Source organism: Theropithecus gelada, chromosome 19 (assembly GCF_003255815.1).
Source record: "Theropithecus gelada isolate Dixy chromosome 19, Tgel_1.0, whole genome shotgun sequence".
NCBI classification, from domain to species: Eukaryota; Metazoa; Chordata; class Mammalia; order Primates; family Cercopithecidae; genus Theropithecus; species Theropithecus gelada.
The window spans coordinates 29134587-29154191 of NC_037687.1; the positions used below are offsets into that span (position 1 = coordinate 29134587).

A 19605-nucleotide genomic window follows, 5' to 3' on the forward strand; every position below is an offset into this window, starting at 1 on the left:
TACCTGAGCTAGAATACAAGTAGTTGGTGTCTTCAGAGACACTTGTATTCTAGCTCAGGTAGATACTAAATGGAAAATCTACACTGCTTTAAAGACTATCATGGCCGGGCGCGGTGGCTCAAGCCTGTAATCCCAGCACTTTGGGAGGCTGAGACGGGCGGATCACGAGGTGAGGAGATCAAGACCATCCTGGCTAATACGGTGAAACCCCGTCTCTACTTAAAATACAAAAAAATTAGCCGGGCGAGGTGGCGGCGCCTGTAGTCCCAGCTACTCGGGAGGCTGAGGCAGGAGAATGGCGCGAACCCGGGAGGCGGAGCTTGCAGTGAGCGGAGATCGCGCCACTGTACTCCAGCCTGGGTGACAGAGCGAGACTCCGTCTCAAAAAAAAAAAAAGACTATCATAACTTTTTGTGGAAAAGTATAATAAAACTCAATCACAGACACATAACTAGCTCAAAAATACCTTAATGTGGATATGTCAGAATGTTCACGTCAGCACTTCAGTTGAGTCAATCCTTACAACCCTCTTCTCGTTTTGTGTGAACATAATTACTCTCTCCATACCCTGTTGGTCAAATGCATCTTTCATTTTAGGGACACTTGACATTCAGGGACGTGGCCATAGAATTCTCTCAGGAGGAGTGGAAATGCCTGGACCCTGTGCAGAAGGCTTTATACAGGGATGTGATGTTGGAGAACTACAGGAACCTGGTCTCCCTAGGTAAGGATAATGCCCCTCAGAAGTTGGGGTCTGCCCTTAGTATCTCTGCATTTTCCCTTGTGTGCCTCTTGGGAGCCCCTGCATTGCTTGACTGAGATTGAAACCCTGTTGACTTGGCTGGGCGCAGTGGCTCATGCCTCTAATCCCAGCACTTTGGGAGGCCGAGGTGGGTGGATTGCTTGAGGTCAGGAGTTCGAGACCAATCTGACCAACATGATGAAACCCCATCTCTACTAAAAATACAAAAATTAGCCAGGCATGGCAGCATATGCCTGTAATCTCAGCTACACGGGAGGCTGAGACAAGAGAACTGCTTGAACCCAGGAGGCAGAGGTTGCAGGGAGCTGAGATCATGCCACTACACTCCAGCCTGGGCAACAGAGCAAGATTCTGTCTCAAAAAAAAAGAAAGCCTGTTGACTCAGAAATGAAAAGCTCCCGTATACTTTCTGGACTTGAAATGCCCCCTTTCTTCAGATCTTCTGTCTCCTTCATGATGCACCTTTGGGTTGGTACCTGGGCTTACGTGTGTGTAAAACCTTATGACAAACTTTTAAAATATCCAGTTCCCTGTTTTCTACCCCTGTGATTTTGATTCTGTAGTTCTTGGAAGAGAGTTCGATATCCAATTATTACAGGGTTCCCTAAGCATTCAGAAGGAGACACTCTGTGGGTGAATTTGTGAAACGTTTTTCTTGAATTCTTGATTAGTTTTTTTTTTTTAAATTTATAGTAGAATGACTTATAATCCTTTGAGTATATACCCAGTAATGGGGTTGCTGGGTCAAATGGTATTTCTGGTTCTAGATCCTTGAGGAATCGCCACGTTGTCTTCCACAATGGTTGAACTGATTTACACTCCCACCAACAGTGTAAAAGCATTCCTGTTTCTCCACATCCTCTCCAGCATCTGTTGTTTCCTGACTTTTTAATGATCGTAACTGGCGTCAAAGGATTAATTTTTAATATCGTCTCTCCTGCCTAAACAGAGGGCTTGGATTTTGGAGACATCACAGCACATCTTGATTCTTTCTTTTATAAACAGGGATATGTCTTCCTGATCTGAGTATTATCTCCATGATGAAGCAAAGGACAGAGCCCTGGACTGTGGAGAATGAAATGAAAGTAGCAAAAAATCCAGTTAGGTGGGAAGGTATCAAAGATATCAACACAGGTAAGAGCTCAGATGGACAGAGTGGAAGCCACACTTTTTTTCTTTTTTTTTTTGACACAGTCTCTGTCCCCCACGCTGGAGTTCAGTGGCCATCACAGCTCACTGCAGCCTTGAACTCCTGGGCTTCAGCAGTCCTCCTGCTTTGGCCTCCCAAAGTGATGTGATTATAGGCACGTGCCCCATGCCTACCAGAGCCACACTATTAAATAGTGTTTGGGAAACTCTCTGTAAGTGGGAGAACTGTGTGGAGAAATAGGAGTTGAAATCCTGTGAGTTCTTACGAGAAATCTTTCTTTACCCGCATCTGTCACCATGTCCTTTATTTATTTATTTGCTTATTTATTTATTCAGAAAGAGAGTCTCGCTCTGTCTCCGGGCTGGGGTGCAGTGGTGCGATCTCAGCTCACTGCAACCTCTGCCTCCTGGATTCAAGTGATTCCCCTGCCTCAGCCTCCCGAGTAGCATGCCCAGCTAATTTTTGTATTTTTAGTAGAGACGGGATTTCACCTTGTTAGCCAGGATGGTCTCAGTCTCTTTACCTCATGACCTGCCCACCTCGGCATCCCAAAGTGCTGGGATTATGGCGTCAGCCACTGCGCCCAGCCCACCCTTTCATTTAGATGTGTAATAGTTTTATGTTTTTGCCCTCCAGTGTTACTGCAGCCCAAACAGAAGCCAAATCAAAGCCTTTTATCATGATGGACAGTATCCTGTCATGTGGCTTGTGTCAACTCTTTAGTTCCTTGATTCTGAGGGGCAAAAGGAGTGCCATTTCAAAGGAGTTTCTTTCCCCTGTGGTCTCTTTCTGTATGGGATTTTATCTGTTGCTCAGTTCTCTGTCCTTATACATCAGAGCTGAGGTCTGCATAGACCTGCCTCCTTGACCTATTCATGATCCGCCCATTTCCTGTACTGGGAAGACCTGATGGGGAGAAGGGAAAACATAGGTTGTTGTCTTTTGCTTCTGGGGCCTGGAAACTGCATAGAGCTGTTTCAAGCCCACTTTGCCTGTTCAGGTCTGTTTGAGGTGGGAAAAAGTCAGTGATTTTTTTACTCTCACATGCTGCTTGGCACAGAATGCTTCATTTCTGGTCACCAAAATGTGTGGAGATTTCTGCCCACCAAAAACCAGTTTTGGGGTTTCCTGCAATTCATTCGTGACACTGTCTACCTGAGTTAGAGTTGCATCCCACAGGCTTAGGGTTGAGTTCCCAAGCCTGTCCCCCACCTAAGCCACCAGTTGCCAGTAGTGGGTAGTCACCTTTCCACCTGACCAGCCACAAGTCAGGGTTCCCTTGACCCCCTTCTTCTGTTTGGTTACTTTGCTAGGGTGGCTCACAAAACTCAGTGAAACACTTCGTTATGTTCATTGCTTCATGATGAAGGATGTTTCCAAGGATACAGATGGACAGCCAGATGAGGAGAGTCACAGGGTAGGCACGTGGGGAGATTCACTGGCTGTGCCACCCTCCAGTCCCACCGCATGTGTTCAGCATTTGAAAGCTCTCAGGAATTTTTATGGAGGCTTCATTACATAGACATGATTGATATTAACTCAATCTCCAGCCCCTGTACCCTTCCTGGAGGATGGTGGTTGGTGCTGACAATTCCATGCTTCTAACCATGGCCTGGTCTTTCTGGGCTTTCTATATCTGCAGATACAGAAACCATGGATATGAAGGCCAATAGTAAGGGACTTGAGCATCACACATTTTGATATCTTAGGGTTTTTTAGCACAAAACTCGCAAACCATGTTTTTCCTCTGCTCTCACACCACCGCAATTACCAACACAGAAGAAGGCTTCTCTGACCAAAGGTGTGGGGGTTTTTCCCCATACACCAAGCAGCAGACAGCAGCTGGGTGTCCTCCAACTCACTTCCGACACTACCTGGAGATAGGGCCAGGTCCCACAGGTTTAGGGCTCAGTCTCCAAGACTTGCCCCACTTCCCACTAGTTGCAAGTCTGGGTCCCCAGAACTTCTGACCAACTGGCTTCCAGTTGAGGTTTCCATGATCCCCTCTTTGGGCCCAATTAATTTGTTGGAGCAGCTCACAGAACTCCCAGAAACACTGACGTTTACCAGTTTATTATGAAGGATATTGCAGATGATACAAATGAAGGGACATATGGGACAGGTATGGGGGAAGAACTGTGGAACTTCCATGCCCTCCCTGGGCGTGCCACTCTCTAGGAAACCGCCACGTGTTCCGACATCCCGAAGCTCTTGGAACCTAATCCTCTTGGGTTTTGATGGAAGCTTTGTGACATCAGCATTCCTTCCCCCAGGGTATACAGCAGGACCCTCTCTGGGGAGGTCGTAAGACCAGCAATCAGAAAGGTGGGGGGGAAGTTACAGAGTCCTGCCTTAGAGCAGGTGAAAGGAGAGGAGGAGAAGGTTGGAGAGGTTATTTTTCTTAAGGCCTGCACAGAAGGCCTAAGCCAACATAACCAAAGACTGCAGCAAGGGCTATGGGAGTTATGAGCCAGGAACTGCGGACAAAAACCAATGTAGGTGTGTATCATAACACCACACAGAGGAGCCTGGAACGTGTCCTCCCTGGATACCTAGGGAGGTATTCTGAACAGAAATAATGGATGTGCGCCCAGTCAGTAATCAATGAAAGAGAGCGAATAAGCACAAGTGGGTACCCCTGCACTTAGATGACGTAAGACCAGAAAGTCAAGAAAGACCTGGATCCCGGAAGCCCTCAATTAAAAAAAAGAAAAGAAAGAATCCCAGCGGGCTTTTTCCCCCCGCCCCTAATTATAAAGGAAAAGCCTTCATTCTTTCAATATTGAGTATGTTGCCTTTCGGCTTTTTATATATGGCCTCTAGTAAGCAGGTTCCTTGTATTCCTAGTGTGTTGAGTGGTGTTTTCTTTTTCTTTTGAGGGGGTGTCTCTTGCTGTCATGATCTCGATCTCGGCTCACTGCAACCTCTACCTCCCAGGCTCAAATGGTCCTCCCACCTCAACCGCCTGAATAGCTGTGACCACAGGCCACACGCTTGGCTGATTTTTGTGTTTTTTGTAGAGGTGGAGTTTCGCTATGTTAGCCAGGCCGGTCTGGAATTCCTGATCTCAAGTGATCCCCCCATCTTGGCCTTCCAAAGTATTTGGATCATAGGCATGAGCCGCCATGCCTGGCGAGTGTTTTTATCATAATGATTGCTGAGGTTTTTCAAATGTTTTTCTGCATCAGCTGAGATGATTGCATGGATTTCTTTTTCTTTTTTCTGTTATTGTGGGGTTTTACATGGACTGATGTTCCAAAGTTGCATCCTTCTTGTATTCCTGAAATAAATTTTGCTTGGTCATGAGGTGTGATCCATTTTACTGCGCTGCTAAATTTATTTTGCTACCATTTGGTTGAGGATTTTTGCATTAGATTAATCAGTAATATTGCTCTGCAGTTTTGTTTTGTTTTGTTTTAAGATGGAGTCTCACTCTGTGGCCCAAGCTGGAGTGCAGTGGTGTGATCTCGGCCCACTGCAGCCTCCGCCTCCTGGGCTCAAGTGATTCTCCTCTCTCAACCTCCCAAGTAGCTGAGACTACAGGTACCTCTCACCATACCCGGGTAACTTTTATATTTTCAATAGAGACAGGGTTTCACTATGTTGGCCAAGCTGGTCTCGAACTCGTGACTTCAGGTGATCTGCCTGCCTCAGCCTCCCTAAGTGCTGGGATTACAGGTGTGAGCCACTGTGCCCAGCCTGCCCTGCGGTTTTCTTTAGGGCCTTTGCCTCTGCTTTCAAGGTAACACCGGCCTCACTGAATGAGTGTAGAAGTGGTTCTCCTCATCAAGCTTATGGGATGTTTTGAGGAGGATTAGTGTTAAATCTTTTTCAGTATTTGATAGAATTTTACACTGAAGTCATCTGGTCCATTGCTGTTTTAGTTGGTAGGTATTTGATAACTGATTCGGTCTTCTTATTTGTTACTGGTGTGTTTAGATTTTCTACTTCTTCATCGTTAAGTCTTGGTAAGTGGTGTCTATCTACAAATTTATCCATTTTTTTCTTGGTTATCATATTTTTTGTTATGTAATTGTTGAGTCTCATTTAACTTCCATTTTTATTTGTGTAGACTTGTTTGTAATGTCCTCTTTTACCTTTCTCATTGTAGTTTTTTCGGTCGTATGCTTCATGTTTCTTTTTTCTAGTTTATCTAGGTAAGGATTTGTCAGTCTTATTCAAAGTGTGAACTCTTACTTTCCTGACTTTCTCTAGTGCTTCTCTGCTGTTTTCTTTGTTTTATAACCTTTATTTTTTCTTTCTGCTATCTTTGTGTTCATTTTTTTCTTTTTCTTTTTTTTTTAGACGGAGTTCTGCTCTGTCACCCAGGCTGAAGTGCAGTGGTATGATCTCAGCTCACTGCAACCTCTGCCTCTCAGGTTCAAGCAATTCTCCTGCCTCAACCTCCCAAGTAGCTGGGACTATGGGCGCACGCCACCTTGCCTGGCTAATTTTTTGAATTTTAGTAGAGATGAGGCTACATCGTGTTGCTCAGGCTAGTCGTGAAATCCTGAGTTCAGGCAGTCCGCCTGCCTCGGCCTCCCAAAGTGCTGGGATTATAGACGTAAGCCGCTGCGCCCAGCCATGTTCATGTTTTTCTTTTTGAGGTATAAAGTTAGGTTTTTTTATATGTTATTTTATTCTAGTTTAGTTATTTATTTTTTAAGAGATAGGGTCTCACTGTGTCACTTAGGCTTGAGTGCAGCAGCATGATTATAGATCCTGGGATCCAGTGATGATCTCACTTTAGCCTCCTGAGTAGTTGGGACTACAAGTTCACGACACTGTGCCTCACTAATTAAAACAGGAATGTATTTTATTTTATTTATTTTGTTTAGAGATAGGGGATCTTACTTTGTTGCCTAGGCTGGTCTGCAACTCCTGGCTTCAAGAGATCCTCCCACCTCAGCCTCCCAAAGTGCTGAGATTACAGGTGTGAGCCACCCAGCCATTTCTTTATTTTTCATGTATGCATACATCATTACAATATCCCTTCCAGCACGATTTTTGTTGCATTTCATGAGTTCTGCTGTGTTATATTTATATTTTCTTTTATATCAAGATATTTTCTAATTTTCCTTTTATTTTTATTTATTTATTTACTTTTATTTGTTTATTTTGAGATGGAGTCTCACTCTGTCGCCCAAGGTGGAGTGCAGTGTGCAGTGGCATGATCTTGGCTCACTGCAACCTCCGCCTCCCGGGTTCAGGTGATTCTTCTCCTGCCTCAGCCTGCTGAGTAGCTAGGATTACAGGCACACACACCGTCATCACACCCGGCTAATTTTTTTTTTTTTTTTTTTTTTTTATTGTATATTTAGTAGAGTCAGGGTTTCACCATGTTGGTCAGGCTGGTCTTGAATTCCTGACCTCATGATCCACCTGCCTTGGCCTCCCAAAGTGCTGGGATTACAGGCGTGAGCCACCGCACCCGGCTTTTCTTTTTATTTTTTGGAAACGTAGTCTCATTCTATCACTCAGGCTGGAGTGCAGTGGCATAGTCTCAGCTCACCGCAACCTCTGCCTCCCAGGTTCAAGCAGTTCTCCTGCCTCAGCTTCCTGAGTAGCTGGGATTACAGGCACATGCCACCATACTTGGCTAATTTTTGTATTTTTAGGTGGAGATGGGGTTTCACCATGTTGGCCAGGCTGGTCTCGAACTCCTGACCTCAAGTGATCCACCCGCCTCGCCCTTCCAAAGTGCTGGGATTACAGCCACTGCACCTGGCCTATGCAGCTGCTCTTAAGTGTCTTATTTTCCCTGAGAGGCTCATCCTGCTTTTTCTTAGAAGCTTTCAATTTCTGTTGTATTTTTCTGCTCATAATCCCTCTCAAACTCAGCTGACTCCTGCAGATTCCCCACTGCTCAGTGCATCACCCCACGTTTTGGGTTTTCTCCACTGCCAGTGTGATAATACGAAGTATGCTGATATTTCTTCTAGTGTCTAAGTCAGATGAGGCAGATTCCAGTCCCTCCGTCAGGGTCTAAACATACCAGAACCATGGGTTCCAATTACACTCTTTACTTGCTTTCCTAGGGAGGTGCTGTGCAATGAGAAGCAAAGCAGGAAACAAGCCTATTACAAATCAACTTGGATTAACCTTTCAGTTACCTCTGCCAGAACTGGAGATATTTCAAGGTGAAGGGAAGATTTATGAATGTAATCAAGTTGAAAAGTTCATCAGCCACAGTTCTTCAGTTTCACCACTTCAAATATTTTATTCTGGGGTCAAAACCCACATTTTTTATAAACACAGGAATGATTTTGTTGATTTTCCATTGCTGTCACAAGAACAGAAAGCACACATTAGGAGAAAACCTTACGAATGTAATGAGCAGGGCAAGGTCTTCAGAGTGTCTTCAAGCCTTCCTAATCATCAAGTAATCCACACTGCAGATAAACCTAACAGATGTCATCAATGTGGTAAAGCCTTCAGGTACAAGTCAGGCCTTGCAGAACACTGGAAAATTCGTCCGGGAGAGAAACCTTACAAATGTAAAGAATGTGGCAAGCTCTTCAATCGAATTGCATACCTTGCACGACATGAGAAACTGCATACTGGAGAGAGTCCTTACAAATGTAATGAGTGTGGCAAGGTCTTCAGTCGTATTACATACCTTGTACGACACCAGAAAATTCATACTGGAGAGAAACCTCATAAATGTAACGAATGTGGCAAGGTTTATAGTAGCAGTTCATACCTAGCACAACATTGGAGAATTCATACAGGAGAGAAACTTTACAAATGTAATAAATGTGGCAAAGAATTTAGTGGGCATTCAAGCCTCACCACCCATCTGTTAATCCACACTGGAGAGAAACCTTACAAATGTAAAGAATGTGACAAGGCTTTTAGGCACAAGTTCTCCCTAACAGTTCATCAGAGAAATCATAATGGAGAGAAACCTTACAAATGTCATGAATGTGGCAAAGTCTTCACTCAAGTTTCACACCTTGCACGACATCAGAAAATTCACACTGGAGAGAAACCTTACAAATGTAATGAGTGTGGCAAAGTCTTCACTCAGAATTCACACCTTGCAAATCATCAGAGAATCCATACTGGAGAGAAACCTTACAAATGCCGTGTGTGCGGTAAGGTCTTTAGGCACAGCTCATGGCTTGTACAGCATCAGAGAAGCATTCATGAGAGAGTCCTTACAAACTGAGTTTGGCAAACTCTATCATGAGTTCTAGCATTAATCAACATCCAAGAGTCCATACTAGAAAGAAATCATTTAAATATACTATCTATGGCACAGGCTGTATTGACACCTACCAAATCAGTAGACATCAAAACATTCGTCTTTGGTGAAACCACACAAATGGATGGTGTGTGCCAAGGCTAACAAGTCAAAATCTGTTGAACCTGATGATATGATGTGTATAAAGGGTGCAAGGACACGTGGAAATGGTCTGTTATATTCGGGTTATTAAAAATGTAATTATTTGTCAAGCCTGTAATCCCAGCACTTTGGGAGGCCGAGATGGGCGGATCACGAGGTCAGGAGATCGAGACCATCCTGGCGAACACAGTGAAACCCCGTCTCTACTAAGAAATACAAAAAATAGCCGGGCGAGATGGCGGGCGCCTGTAGTCCCAGCTACTCGGGAGGCTGAGGCCGGAGAATGGCATGAACCCGGGAGGCGGAGCTTGCAGTGAGCTGAGATCCGGCCACTGCACTCCAGCCTGGGCTACAGAGCGAGACTCCGTCTCAAAAAAAAAAAAAAAAAAAAAAAAAAAAATGTAATTATTTGGATTTGAAAGGCCAGGTGCAGTGGTTCATGCCTATAATCTCAGCACAATAGAAAACCAAGACAGGAGGGTCACTTGATGCCATGAGATCAAGATCAGCATGGGCTACATAGCAAGGCCTATCTCTACAAAATAAAAAACCCAAGCCCTTGGCATGTGTCTGTAGTTCCAGCTACTCGAGTGGCCGAAGCAAGAGGATTGCTTAAGCCCAGGAGTTTGAGAGTTTGAGCAGTGAGCTCTGATCTTGCCATTTGTACTCCAGCTTGGGTGACAGAGTGAGTCCCTGTCTCAAAAGAAAGCAAAAAAAAAAGGCTAGTTTTTATGACTTCAACCTGAACTTTGAAATCTCTTCATGTGCCTTCCCTACAGGCCTTTCACTGTGGTCTCTGGGAAAGAATCAGTCAGATGACAGGGCTGACTTCATTAGCTGAGGAGCGTTTCTATCCAATTTCCTGGAAGAATAAGGACTCTTCCTTTTTGAAATTAAAGATTGTCTGATTTAGAGGCCATGGAGATGGACAGAGAATAACAAAACCGTGATGGTAGTCATCATGCTTATTGCAGTTAGCACACTATTTTCCTGACGGGCACAGTGCTGCTGTGCTCTACAAGTGACCATGAAATACAGCATGCCATGACTTTAGGACACAGGGATTTTTATGGGAAGAGAGTCAAGTCATTAGGGACTGATTACGTAGAGACAATGCAGGGGAAGTGGTGGCCACCTTCTCCATTGAATAGCAATAGCTCCTGTTTAGCAAAGACTGATTAAAAAGTACTCTTATTTTTGAAATGGAAGAGAGAACAGTTACATCAGGGTAGAGAGTTTAATCGAAACTACCAATGGAACATGTTCTTGAGTAGGATTCATGTTTAACTGCTGGCATAATTTGCTTCTGTTTGATTTAGAATGTCCATAGTTCTCATGTTTGGAACAATAAAGTTGAAATTTTCCAAAGTGTGAATGATTCACCTTCTTTCTACCATATTGTTTATCTCAAGAGGATACTTTATAGCAGACAATAATGAGGCACCATTAGCATTTTATTTTTGTTTTTTTTTTTTTATTATACTTAAAATTCTAGGGTACATGTGCACAACATGCAGGTTTATTACCTAGGTATACATGTGCCATGTTGGTTTGCCACACCTATCAACTCGTCATTTACATTAGGTATTTCTCCTAATGCTATCCCTCCCCCAGCCCCCACCTCCCGACAGGCCCTGGTGTGTGATGTTTCCCGCCCTGTGTCCAGGTGTTCTCATTGTTCAGTTGCCACCTATGAGTGAGAACATGGGGTGTTTGGTTTTCTGTCACTGTGATAGTTTGCTGAGAATGATGGTTTCCAGCTGCATCTATGTCCCTGCAAAGAACATGAACTCATCCTTTTTATGGCTGCATAGTATTCCTTTTTTTTTTTTTTTGAGATGAAGTTTTGCTCTGTTGCTCAGGCTGGAGTGCAGTGGCACGATCTTGGCTCACTGCAACCTCTGCCTCCCGGGTTCAAGCGATTCTCCTGTCTATGCCTCCCAAGTAGCTGGGATTACAGGCATACACCACCACACCTGGCAAATTTTTTGTATTTTTAGTAGAGTCGGGGTTTCACCATGTTGGCCAGGCTGGTCTCGAACTCCTGATCTCAGGTGATCCAGCCGCCTTGGGCTCCCAAAGTGCTAAGATTATAGGCGTGAGCCACCATGCCTGACCAGGATTTTTAAGGTTGAAGCATCCACAATAATTTTGTGTGTGAAATGAAATGACATACACTTTTGGGTATATATACTTGGGTAAGGATAATTTTGGGTAATAGTACTTAAGTTATTCTCTCTACTCTTTGTTTTTGTTTCTGTTTTTTGTTTTTTGTTTTGTGACGGAGTTTCGCTCTTGTTGCCCCGGCTGGAGTTCAATGGTGTGATATCGGCTCACTGCAACTTCCGCCTTCCAGGTTCCAGCGATTCTCCTATGTCAGCCTCCCAAGTAGCTGGGATTACAGGCATATGCCACCATGCCCGGCTAATTTTGTATTTTTAGTAGAGACAAGGTGTCTCCATGTCGATGAGGCTGGTCTCGAACTCCCGACCTCAGGTGATCTGCTCACCTCAGCCTCCCAAAGTGCTGGGATTATAGGTGTGAGCCACCGCATTTGGCTTACCTCTCTACTCTGCCCTAAAATGCTTATGCGGGTAAAGTGAAAATCACATAACAGCACAACTTCATCATCATATACCCTCTATGTTCATCATTGATGTATTATGTTTCTATGTGCCTTTTGCTTGTGTGCCAAATAAGACCCATGGCAGGCACCTTCATTTTCAGGAAGCAAAAATACAGTAATATGGAAAGTAGGACAAAGTGTGGACTTCAGAATGAAAATATTGTAACAATCTTGCTATTGACCTTGTAGTGCTCAGTGACATAATTTGAAAATATTAATGTTCAGAAATGTTCTCTTAAGGATGAACACACAGAATGGGAATTTTGTTTTCCTTTGGTATATTAACTAGAAACTTCATATTTTCACCCTCATAACATTTTTGGTAATTTGAACTTTTGATCACTCTTCTGGAGCTGCTTTGACATCCACCTGAAGTTTGGTTCGGATATTGAGAATGACGATGCCATTCAGTAACGTGATCTGAAAATGTTTACCCATAATGAGGCTTTCTGGGGAGAGCAGGGTAGACTTCCCCAGCTGGTTCAAAAATGACTTTAGGGAATCGGCACAGGTGACTGGCTTGGGGTATGATGATTGTTAAGGGATATGGTTGGGGCAGGGGTGCCCACTTGTGGTTTGAACTTCCAGCTGGTGCCAAAGGAGTGGGCACTGAGGATTTTTCAGTTGGCCAGATGGGCAGAATAGGAAGAGGGAGTGCAGAGGTGTAAAAGGCGTTAGTGTTCAGACATCACAAAATGCAGTGAACTCTAATACAACACCGAATGTTTCCTCTGGAACTCCTGCCATCTTGGTTAGGAAAGACCCCAATTTTCTTCATGATAATATCTTATGTTCCTTTTATAGCTACAGATGCAAGTCTCATTGCACAATATGAGTGTTGAAAACGCTTGTGAAATATTTTGTAGTAAAATTGCCTAAGTTACTTTTTACAGTAGACAATGAAAATTATTGTGTGGAAGGGTTTATAATATAATGTATTATATAATATTATTTTTAAAAATATATTTATTATAAATATATTACTAGAAGGGCATTTTCTAAAAACTATGGAAATGTCATTTTCCCATTATAGCATTAAGCAATATATTCTATGGTTCATTTTCAACTCTAATAAAATTATATTTTGTCTTTATGTGTATATATCTATATATATACACACACTTTTTTTTTTTTACTTTTTTCTTTTTCTATACATTGCATCCAGATGCTATGCTTGTATTTTTTTCTTTGAGACAGAGTCTTGCTCTGTCGCCCAGGCTGGAGTGCAGTGGCGTGATCTTGGCTCACTGCAGCCTCCACCTCCCGGGCTCAAGTGATTCTCCTGCCTCAGCCTCCCGAAAAGCTGGGATTACAGATGTGCAACATCACCACACCTGGCTAATTTTTGTATTTTTAATAGAGATGGGGTTCACCATGTTGGCCAGGCATGGTCTTGAACTCCTGACCTCAGGTGACCCGCCTACCTCGGCCTCCCAAAGTGCTGGGATTACAGGCATGAGCCACTGCGCCTGGCCAGATGGTGTGCTTAATACATTTTTTCCCAGTGTCACTGTAGTAAAACTTTAGGGGACACAAAAATGAGACTGTTGTTTGGAGACAATATTTTGTGACAAGAGTATGCACAAGACAATGGCAGGTATAAACGTTTTATTGTAAATATGAAAAAGGAAAAATGCTTTCATTATGTTAGAGGACTTGAAATAACGTGAAGTGATTTCAACCCTTTATTTATTTATTTTAATATTTATTTATTTTTTTGAGATGGAGTTTCACTCTTGTTGCCCAAGCTTGAGTGCAATGGCGCGATCTCAGCCCACTGCAACCTTCGCCTCCTGGGAGCGTGCTCCTCTATCTTTTTTTTCAGATGTTTGAGCTATTCCAGGTTTTTTGCCTTTCTACATAATTGTTTGGATAATCTTGTCAGTATCTACAAAGTGCCTTGATAGTAAATATATTAACCGTGTATATCAATTTGGGGTAATTTCACATTTTTTCTATGTTGAGTCTATCAATAAATTGATACTGTATATGTCTCTATCTGGGTGTCTTTGATGTCTTTCATCAGCATTTTGTAGTTTTAAAATCCTGAGAATGTTAAATTAACATTTTTTTTACTTTTTTTTTTTTTTTTTTTTGAGACAGAGTCTTGCTCTGTTGCCTGGTCTGGAGTGCAGTGGTGCGATCTCAGCTCACTACAGCCTCCACCTTACAGGTTCAAGCGATTCTCCTGCATCAGCTTCCCGAGTATGCCACCATGCCCGGCTAATTTTTGTATTTTTAGTAGAGATGGGGTTTTACCATGTTGGCCATGCTGGTATTGAACTCCTGACCTCAAATGATACACCCACTTCGACCTCCCAAAGTGCTGGGATTACAGGCCTAAGCCACCATGCCTGGCCTTCATTGACCTTTCTATTGAGCAATCATATGTAGTATTGTATTTTTAATTTCAGGTTCCATGTGTTAATTGCTAGTGGATACAAATATACAAGATTTTTGGCCGGGCACAGTGGCTCATGCCTGTAATTCCAGCACTTTGGGAGGCCGAGGCAGGCGGATCACAAGTTCAGGAGATCGAGACCATCCTGGCTAACATGGTGAAACCCCGTCTCTACTAAAACTTTAAAAAAAAGTTAGCTGGGCGTGGTGGCGGGTGCCTGTAGTCCCAGCTACTCAGGAGGCTGAGGCAGGAGAATGGCATGAACCCGGGAGGTGGAGCTTGCAGTGAGCCAAGATCGTGCCACTGCACTCCAGCCTGGGTGACAGAGCGAGACTCCGTCTCAAAGAAAAAAAAAGAAAAAAAGAAATATACAAGATTTTTGTATGTTGATGTTGTACCTTGAGACCTTTAAATTTTAGTTTGGAGACTTTTGTAGATTTTTTTTGGGAATATTCTACATAAAGCTATTTTGTTAGTTTCCTCTTGCTACTGGAGTGAATGCCTTAAAACAAGAAAAAATGTATTCTTGCCCAGGTATGGTGGCTCATGCCTATAACCCCAGCACTTTGGGACGCTGAGGCAAGTGGATCACTTGAGTTCAGGAGTTCGAGACCGGCCTGGCCAGCATGGTGAAACCTTGTCCCTACCAAAAATACAAAAATTAACCAGGCTTGGTGGCGGGTGCCTTTGATCCCAGGTACTTGGGAGGTGAGGCAGGAGGATCGCTCGAACCCGCAAGGTGGAAGTTACAGTGAGATCGCACCATTGCATCCCAATCTGGGAAACAAGAGCGAAACTCCGTCTCAGAAAAAAAGAAAGAAAAAACAAGTACATAATGGGTCATATACAAGGGTGAGCCTTCTTTGTTGTTGTTGTTGTTGTCGTTTGCCTTTTTTTTTTTTTTCTTAGGGTCTCAATCTGTTGCCCAGGCTGGAGTGCAGTGGTGTGATCTCTGCTCACTACAACCTGTGCCTCCTGGGTCCAGGCGATTCTCCTGCCTCAGCCTCCCAAGTAACTGGGATTACAGCCACTGCCCACAACACCTGACTAATTTGTGTATTTTTAGTAGAGACAGGGTTTCACCATGTTGGCCAGGCTGGTCTCCAACTCCTGACCTCAGGCGATCCACTCGCCTTGGCCTCCCAAAGTGCTGGTATTACAGGCATGAGCCACCGTGCCCGGCCGACGAAAATAATTTTAAAGTAATGGCTAGTTCATCCACATCTATATGTACTCTCTACATACACAGTCTGAATTCAAATTCAATTATAGTCTTTTTTTTCCTGGTTACAGAAAACAGACTCTTCTTTGAATTAATAAATAAAAGTTTATTTTTATCAACTCACTTCTCCGATAAAGAAAACGTCTTCTCTTGTCTTCAGCAGGGCTCAGATGGTACAAGAGAAAATATCACGATAATTTAATTTTTTTAATGTTACATAGACATGACATTTTAATTACTGCTTGTATCTTCTAGTAAGACCAAAGAATTCATAATTCTATATACTGTTTCCCCATGATTAGTAGGAAAGTGAAAACCTTTTTTTTTTTTTTTTGAAACAGAGTCTCACTCTGTTGCCCAGGCTGGAGTGCAGTGGCACAATCTCAGCTCACTGCAACCTCCGCCTCTGGGTTGAAGCAATTCTCCCTTAGCCTCCCAAGTAGCTGGGATTACAGTTGTGCACCACCATGCCAGGCTAATTTTTGTATTTTTAGTAGAGACAGGGTTTCCCCATTTTGGCCAGGCTGCTGTCAAACTACAAACCTCAGGTGATCCACCTGCCTCAGCCTCACAAAGTGCTGGGATTACAGGTGTGAGCCACCATGCCCAGCCTAAATATAATTCTAAGTTTTTGTTCCATTTAACAGGTACACAGACCCTAACAATGGAAATTGATAAGCACACTTTGCAACAATTCATCATATCTAATATCGCTCTCTCTTTTTGAAAGGAGGTCTCCTTATGTTGCCCAGGCTGGGCTCGAACTTCTGGGCTCAAGCAATTCTCCTGCCTCATAGTCCTGAGTAGCTGGGATCACAGGCCTGTGTCACTGTGCCCAGCTAGTGTTGTCTCTTGTATGTGACAGGAACAGATACCAGACAACCAACATGAATACTTAGGGCTCCTCAATACCATTCAAAGAGGTATGGGTGAAGTGTATGCTGACATTATTATCAGTTTAAACTTTTTCATGTTCCATTTGACAATTATAACGTGTGTTTATTATGTTTTCAATTTTTCTTTTTTTTTTTTTTTTTTTTTTTTTTTTTTTTTTTTTTTTTTTTGAGACGGAGTCTCGCTCTGTAGCCCAGGCTAGAGTGCAGTGGCCGGATCTCAGCTCACTGCAAGCTCCGCCTCCCGGGTTCACGCCATTCTCCAGCCTCAGCCTCCCGAGTAGCTGGGACTACAGGCGCCCGCCACCTCGCCCGGCTAGTTTTTTGTATTTCTTAATAGAGACGGGGTTTCACCGTGTTAGCCAGGATGGTCTCGATCTCCTGACCTCGTGATCCGCCCGTCTCGGCCTCCCAAAGTGCTGGGATTACAGGCTTGAGCCACCGCGCCCGGCCCAAGTTGGATTTTCAATGACTTCCTCTTCAGGAATGGCTGGAACCATTCACAGAGCTCAGAGAAACATTTAAATTTACAGGTTTATTACAAAAGGTATTTACATATTTTTTGAGAGAGTCTCAGACTATTGCTGAGACTGGAGTGCAGTGGCGCAATCTCAGCTCACTGCAACCTCTGCCTACCGGGTTCAAGCGATTCTTGTGCCTCAGCCTCCCAAGTAATTGGGATTACAGGCACCCACCACCGCACCCGGCTAATTTTTATATTTTTAGTAGAGATGGGGTTTCACCATGTTGGCCAGGCTGGTCTCGAACTCCCAACCTCAAGTGATCCACCCGCTTCAGCCCTCAAAAGTGCTGGGATTACAGGCATGAGCCACTGCACCGGCCAAAAAACTTTTTTTTTTTAAATAAAAGACACAAATTAACACTCAGATGGAAACATACATAGGGTGAGTTCTGGAAGGGTCTCTGTCCCCTGGAGTCGGGGTGTGCCACCCTTTTAGCACTTGGATGAGTTCTCGTTCACCTTCCTGTCAGCCTTCATGTGTTCAGCTTTCCAGAAGCTTTCTGAACCCAGTCCTTTTGGTGTTTTGTTTGTTTGTTTGTTTGTTTTTGAGACAGAATCTTGCTCTGTCACCCAGGCTGGAGTGCAGTGGCACAATCTTGGCTCTCTGCAACTTCCACCTCCCAAGCTCAAGCCATTCTCCTGCCTTGGCCTTCTGAGTAGCTGGGATTACAGGCACGCACCACCACGCCTAGCTAATTTTTGTATATATACCCAGATGAGGAATTGTTGCCTATATTGGTAATTTGATTTTGGATTATTTGAGAAAATGTCATACTTGTTTATTATTATTTTTTAATTTTCGAGACAGGGTCTCACTCTGTCACCCAGGATGGAGTGCGGTATACAATCTCAGTTCACTGCAACCTCCGTCTCCCAGGTTCAAGTGATTCTTGTGCCTCATCCTCCCGAGTAGCTGGGATTACAGGCGTGTGCCTCCATCCCCATCTAATTTTTGTACTTCTTTAATAGAGACAGGGTTTTACCATGTTGGTCAGGCTGGTCTCCAACTCTTGGCCTCAGGTGATCCACCCACCTCAGCCTCCCCAAGTGCTGAGATCACAGGCGTGAGCCACCGCACCTGGCCCATACTTCTTTGCACCATTTTACATTTCCAGCAACAGGATATAAGTCTCCCATTTCTGCACATTTTTGCCACTTGTGATTTACTGGTTTTTTTTTTTTGGTTTGTTTTTGGTGTTTTTTTTAAACAATAAACATTCGGGTTTTCTTTGCATTTTTCTAATGATTAGTGATATTTTGCATGTTTTCATATGGTTGTTAGTTGTTTGTATATCACCTCTGGAGAAATGTGTATTCCACTCTTTTCCTTATTTCGTAATTTTTCATTTACTTTTATTCAATAATATTAAATGAAATATCTTTTTATTCGTATGAGTTACATATATCTTAGATATTAATGTCTTAGAGATTTGATTTGCAAATATTTTGTTAAATAGTAAGTTTCCTTTTCACTCTGGCAATTGTTTTCCTTCATTCACAATCATTATCTGTCTTATTGTAGTGCATTTTATGTATTTTTACCTTCTTTCTTATTCCATTGAGGTTATAGCCAGGAAAAAACATTGTTGAATCCACTGTCATAAAGCTTTTTATCTATTATTTTTTCCAGGAGTTTTATAGTTTTCAATCTTAATTTTAGGTCATAAATCAATTCTTTTTTTTTTTTTTTTTTTTTTGAGACGGAGTCTCGCTCTGCCGCCCAGGCTGGAGTGCAGTGGCCGGATCTCAGCTCACTGCAAGCTCCGCCTCCCGGGTTCACGCCATTCTCCTGCCTCAGCCTCCCGAGTAGCTGGGACTACAGGCGCCCGCCACCTCGCCCGGCTAGTTTTCTGTATTTTTTAGTAGAGACGGGGTTTCACCGTGTCGGCAGGATGGTCTCGATCTCCTGACCTCGTGATCCGCCCGTCTCGGCCTCCCAAAGTGCTGGGATTACAGGCTTGAGCCACCGCGCCCGGCCCATAAATCAATTCTTAAGTTAATTTGTACATAGGGTGTAAAGTAAGGGTTCAGCTTCATTCCTTTGCATGTAGATATCCAATTTCCGGAGCACTGTCTGTTGAAGTGACTGTCCTTTTTCCTCACGTGGTTTTGGCATTTTTATGGAACACGATTTAACCACATTTTTCAGGGTTTGTTTCTGGCCTCTCTGTTCTCCCTTAGTTTATACATCTGTCTTCATGTCACTACAGTTCTGTTTTGATGAAGGTAGCTTGGTAATAAGTTTGAAGAACTAGAGTTCTGTTTTGATAAAGGTAGCCTGGTAATAAGGCTGAAGTTCAATGACACGATCGTGGTTCACTTAACCTCGAACTCCTGAGCTCAAGCAATTCTCCTGCTTCAGCCTCTCCATTAGTGGGGATCACAGGCATGTGCCACTATGCCCAGGTAATTTTTTTAATTTTCAGTTGAGATGGGGTCTTGCTGTGTTGCTTAAGCTGGTCTTGAACTGGGCTTCTGCTTGGCCTCTCATATTGCTGAGGTTACAAGTGCGAGCCAGTGTGCCTGGCCCATTTGTTTGTTTGTTTTTTAATGTAAACAGACAGTGTCATAATATCATTCCCAGTACTGTTGTTGTTACATTCCAAGTTCTAGTGTATTGTGTTTCTGTTTTTCTTTGTATCAAGATATTTTCTTTTTTTTTTTTTTTTTTTTTTTTTT

At 43.3% G+C, this 19605-nt stretch overlaps 1 protein-coding gene across 1 annotated transcript in view; it reads left to right on the plus strand.

Annotated features, from left to right (window-relative positions):
- The window catches only part of LOC112612470 (zinc finger protein 480-like), a 68277-nt gene that overhangs the window by 12425 nt on the left and 36247 nt on the right, over positions 1 to 19605 (plus strand). The window contains exons 3-6 of the mRNA XM_025367048.1: positions 598 to 724; positions 1769 to 1897; positions 7952 to 8104; positions 8396 to 9023. Coding sequence (XP_025222833.1) covers positions 598 to 724; positions 1769 to 1897; positions 7952 to 8104; positions 8396 to 9023 — 1037 coding nt within the window. The remainder of the gene's footprint in view (positions 1 to 597; positions 725 to 1768; positions 1898 to 7951; positions 8105 to 8395; positions 9024 to 19605) is intronic.